This window comes from Capsicum annuum, chromosome 3 (assembly GCF_002878395.1).
Source record: "Capsicum annuum cultivar UCD-10X-F1 chromosome 3, UCD10Xv1.1, whole genome shotgun sequence".
In the NCBI taxonomy this organism is placed as follows: domain Eukaryota; kingdom Viridiplantae; phylum Streptophyta; class Magnoliopsida; order Solanales; family Solanaceae; genus Capsicum; species Capsicum annuum.
The window spans coordinates 75,304-81,292 of NC_061113.1; the positions used below are offsets into that span (position 1 = coordinate 75,304).

Below are 5,989 nucleotides of genomic sequence, written 5' to 3' on the forward strand. Positions count from 1 at the left end.
AGATATATGTAAAAAGGAGGTTTAGAGTATGCTGATGTGGCATACTTTTAAAGCCTCCATTTCTATTTTTCTTTTTCCTCAATTAATTCAATTTATTTATTATATTAAAATAATTTACACCTCCCCATTTACTATTCTTTATATGGGTTGACACCCATATATTCCACACAAGAGTCTCTTCATGACATGGAACATGCAACATGTATGTATTTTTGCTGAATATTCTTTGAAGTCATTCTCTCTATTTCTTCCTCTAGGTGTAACCATTCCAAGATTCTATACTTAATACTTTATTTTACTTGTTTTTCAATTAAGTTGTGAGAAGAAAATGTCTATAGACTGATGGAGGGGGGGGGGGTGATATATTTGGTGTTTAAAAACATATTATAATAAATTTAAAGGATGTATATATGGAAGTATTGAGATGGTAAAAGAATATAAAAAGAAAGAGGAAGAAGATGTTAATTGGCATAAAATTTGGAGTAAAATGTGGATTTAATTTACTGATTTTAGGCAAAAATTAGGACAAAGCAATTAAAAAAATATTGGCCAAATATCAAGTAAAAAATTAGAGGTGAATATTTGCATAGATTTGTCAATCATTGCAACTAATGAAGAGAATTATATTCTAACTTACAAAATACATTAAATGTTTATTAAATAAAATATGAGGAAGTGCAATTTTTTTAAAAATCTCTTATGTGTTAGAATGGGTATATCTTATGTACAAAAATGAAGATCTCTTATAAAAAGTCTATAAAACTAAATAAAAAATAAAAAATTATAACATACAAAATCAGTTCTCCTCAATAATATAACCATGTACGAAAGTATATTACCTATATGTATATATTACGAAAAGAGGGATAATAAACAAGTAATTTCAACTATAATTAAATATATATTTAATAATAATAATATATATATATTACTCTTATATATAAATGAAGAGTTTTGGTACTACTATTTTATCTTTTAGTGCCTACTTGCTATTATTATTATTATTATTATTATTATTATTATTATTATTATTATTATTATTCATTTTTTACTATTACTATTACTACTTCAACTACTACTACTACTATTATTATCACTTTTTTTCACTATTACTATTACTACGATTCTTATTTTTTCCCCTGCTAATATATATAATATTTAAGTAAAAGTTTGGTAGTACTACTAATTTGTCTTTTAGTAGTATCAAACCTTTACTTTATTAGTAGTAGAACATTACTATTATTTCAATTTCTATTCTATTCTATTTATTATTATTATATTAATTTTTACTTAATATATAAGTGAAGGTTGGGGTGACTATTAAGGGTATTTCGATAATTTTAGTCACCCCAGCCTTCACTTCTATATAGTAGTAAATAAAATGATTACACATGCATATGATTTTTCTTATATTTATTGGTTTTGTCCTCATTTTTATGGTGCAATAAAATAGTTACGTATGCATATTGCTTTTCTCTTATATTTATTAGTTTAATTTTGTCCTCATGTATTATTTTAATAATATTTTTATTTAGATCTTTGTAATTGAATTATACATGGTAGTATTTTTTTTTATAAATATCTTTTTGATCCTTATTAAATGACTACCAAGGATTTTTCGATATATATAAGTGAAGGTTGGGGTGACTACCAAGGGTATTTTGATAATTTTAATCACCCCAACCTTCACTTATATATAGTAGTAAATAAAATGGTTACATATGCACATGATTTTTTTTTATATTTATTAATTTTGTCCTCATTTTTATGCTGCAATAACATGATTACGCATGCATATTATTTTTTTTCTTATATTTATTAGTTTTGCTCTCATGTATTATTTTAATAAAATTCTTATTTAGACCTTTGTGATTGAATTATACATGGCGGTATTTTTTTATAAATATCTTTTTGTTCCTTATTAAATGACTATCAAGGATATTTCGATAATTTTAGGGTGCAATAAAATGGTTACACATGCATATTATTTTTTCCTTATATTTATTAGTTTTATCCTCATTTTTATAGTGCAATAATATGGTTACACATGCATATTACTTTTTCCTTATATTTATTAGTTTTCTCCTTATTTATTATTTTAATAATATTTTTATTTAGACCTTTGTAATTGAATTATACATGATAGTAATGTTTTTTATAATTATCTTTTTTTCCTTATTAAATGACTATCAAGGGTATTTTTGTAATTTTAAGATGCAATAAAATGGTTACACATGCATATTGTTTTTTCCTTATATTTGTTAGTTTTGTCCTCATTTTTACAGTGCAATAAAATGGTTACACATGCATATTGTTTTTTTCTTATATTTATTAGTTTTGTCCTCATGTATTATTTTAATAATATTTTTATTTAGACCATTGTAATTGAATTATACATGGTAGTAATTTATTATAAATATCTTTTTGTTCCTTATTAAATAACTATCAAGGGTATTTTGATAATTTTATGATGCAATAAATATTTCAGAATCGATGTATGTGTCTCATAACTTATATATTTGAAATTTTCAATTGAGATGTGCATCATGTATTTTTACAGGAATGTCCAAACGAATGACATGTCGCCAACTGTAGTTGCAACAATCTATCTAGATTTTTATCCACTTATATAATCACTTTCAATTGCGTTCCACGCTGAATGTATAGATTATGTTAACGTCAGTTCATTGTACTGCATTTCTTTTCGTTTACTCCTATACTAAACAATTACAACAAGTAGGAAATAGTCTTCTGCAAAGTTGGATCTCTTTTGCACATTAGTGTTGTCAAAATGCCTGTACCTTGCACGGGCACAGGTATCTAGTGTGTGTGTGTGTGTGTGTGTATATATATATATATTAGTGATAAGGGTAAAGTTGAAAAAAAGTGGTTAATTATCTCATGATCTCTTAAACATGTAAGATATTTTGAGACATTTTTTTAGCTAACATATTAACTATTTTGAGACGGAGAAAGTAAAATTTTGCTAAGAATTTTCTCATAATCATTAAGTTTTAAGAGTTGCACGCCGAATTTTGGCACTTCCAGTAAGTATATTTAAAGGCAAAGGTGTTCCGTCGTGCTTAAATTCTAGTCTGCCTCTGATTAACTAGGTTTATAAAACTAGTGTAATATTTTTAATTCCTTATATTTTATCCAATCAATGTGAGAGATAGAATAGGAGAGTTATTTAAAGGGATCGATTATCTCCTTTCCCGCGTTAGATATAATGCAATTTAGGAAAAAAGTTTCAATTTTAATAATATATGGTTTCCTTAAGGTTGGAATTAATTAAATTGAGATCTCATTATTAATTAGTAAGATCATCTTAAAAATTAAAATAGGTATAGAGATTACGTAATTGTTTATGCATGTAATTAAGGTAATTAATAACAAAAACTGACAAATTCCTTTCTTTAAAGATTTGAATGAATTAAATTTGAGATCTCTTTATTAGTTAACCATAGATTTTAATTTTGGACTCAAAATTTGAGGTCTCTATACTAAGTATGAGTATTATATTTATTAGTATCTGTAAAAGGTCTATACATTTTAGTTTATTATATAATAGATATAGCATTTATTTTACCTGTTTCTTTACTATATAGATCAATCAAAGCCAGATAAGTTCTTAGTTATGCCTTCGTGTGTTGTTCCCCTTCGTGTATGTCGATTTGACTGCTCACATCTTTAGCCAAGAATAACTAGACATGCAGCATTTTCAAGAAAAAATGACAAGAATCCTACAGATTCTGACAACCTTTTGCCGGCTCTTACTCTTTCAACTCTTTAATTCAGTAATTTCTCTATTTTTTTATTATTTACCATGATTATTTGTTTTATCAGAAGGATTTGATAAGTTCTTTGAATTGTTCTTATGCTATTTATTTGTGGAGTATTTTATTAATTTTCAGTATAAGGCTAGTAGTAAATAGTTTCGCGTCATGTCTCTTCTGGTACTAGTATTAGTATATATTTTTCTTTTCTACTTGTTGTATCGTATACCTCTGTTTTCTTACTTGCTACTGTTGTTACTGCTTATGTCTTCATAAATATCCTCGTGTTTTTGCTTTCCTTACCGAGGATTTATGGGAAACAAATTTTCTACTTGCCAAGGTAGGGGTTACGTATGTTGTTGTTGAAGAAGAAGAATGTAGAAAGAGAGATGTTTTGCTTTGTCTCATAAGTATTTAGTTAGCTTGCAATATTTTCATGAATGGATGATGATTTGTGAGTGGTTGTTTATGAGTGTTTTGCTTTGTCCTTTGAAATCTCATGGACACTAGTTTGATTCATGTACAGTTTCCATACATAGAGATGATGAAGAACAACTTCTTCTTTTTTCAATCATCAACTAATGATGCAAACAAGACCCTTCACCACCATTAAAGTCCAAGGAAGTTTCTTCTTGGAGGAGTGTTTCATTGTCATCTGGATCCTTCTATAACAGTGGGTCAGGAAAAAAGAATTTCACGGATCTGAGCAAATCTCCCCATGGTCACAAAGTTCATCCTAAGAAATCTGGCCGTGATTCAAGCCGTTATGCATATCATTTTGTTGTAGCTTCCTTTTTCACACTTAAACTGATGTTTTAGATTGCATTTGCTTGTCCAAAGTAATGACAAGTGTTTCTTCACGGCAGATACCTTAGGGTTCCAGTGTTGATTCGGACTATTAGAAGATTGACAAAGGAGAAGGTACAAATGGCTTCTGAAGTTTCAAGCATGCTACGGAATCAAGTTGCTGAAAGGGCTTCCGCTAAGGAAGAAGCCAGCATATTACAGGCAGAACTAAATTCATGGACACGAAGATTGGAGACAGAAAAGAATGAGTTACAATCAGTACTGGAAAAGGAGCTGGATAGAAGATCCAGTGATTGGTCTCTAAAACTTGAGAAATACCAAATTGAACAACATAGACTCCATGAAAGGGCGAGGGAGCTTGCAGAGCAGAATGTCTCTCTACAAAGGGAAGTCTCTTCATTTAATGAGAAGGAAGTAGATAATAGACTAAAGATGTCATTTTCGGAGAAACAACTTGAAGATTTGTCTAAGAGAATAGAGCAAGTGACAGAGGAGAAACAAAATCTAAGGCAGCAGATCACTCAGTTACAAGAGGAATATCGAGTAGCTCAAGACAATAGAGATTATGCCCGGGAAAACTACCAGGAAAAGGTTAAAGAGCTTAAATCAAAGACTTTGCTGACAACTGTGCTAAGGGAGAAGCTTTATTCCGAGGAGATGGACATAAAGAAACTTTAGGTTGATCTAGTCGCAGCAGTTAGAGGTAACGACATTCTCAAATGTGAAGTGTAAAATATGTTGGATGCTCTTTCTTGTTCCATACCCAAGTTGGAATATCTCGAGCTTCGGGTAAGTAGGCAATGTTAAGATCTCGTTGCAACGGAATAGTTTTTATTTTTCAACTTTGGATACCTCGTCTTCATTTATAATAGCCTGTTCGCATGTTACTCTCTCTGCATTAGCTTTCTACTTCTGTTTGATTTTAGGTTCATCTTTGTTCCATCTGAAGTTCACGGTTTTCTTTATGAACTTGTATACATGAGTTGCTGGCATGTGGTAGTCTTCTGCGACATGTCTGATCGCCTTAATGTGTAATCACTTGGACCAACCAAGAACATGATAAACTTTGTGATATCCTTAAACCCATTGATCTGATTGTGCTCTGATGTGGTAATGTTACCCGAAGGGTTTCAGTAAGTTTGCTCGTTCATCTGACTTAATTCTTGGACAAGCTCACGAGTTATCTACTGCGAATTTTAACAGTTAAAATGTATTCATGATTTGGTTGAACTTCTAATCTATGAGTTTGTTTTGAATTTCTGATGAAATGTTATTGGTGATCTTTGTGTCTTTCTTGTTTTTCATGGTTTACGGTTGATTCTGGCAGGTGCTAAAAAAGGACGAAAATATCAACCAGCTCACAAATGATTTGCAAGAATGCATGAAGGAACTTGGCGTTGTGAAGG

General features: G+C 29.7%; 1 protein-coding gene across 1 annotated transcript; it reads left to right on the top strand.

The window, feature by feature from the left end:
• Window positions 1-4,703: 4,703 nt before the first annotated feature.
• LOC124897293 (intraflagellar transport protein 57 homolog) lies at window positions 4,704-5,261 on the top strand. The gene has a single exon (XM_047410267.1). It carries the CDS (start codon window positions 4,704-4,706, stop codon window positions 5,259-5,261), a length of 558 nt encoding a protein of 185 aa, XP_047266223.1.
• Window positions 5,262-5,989: the final 728 nt, after the last annotated feature.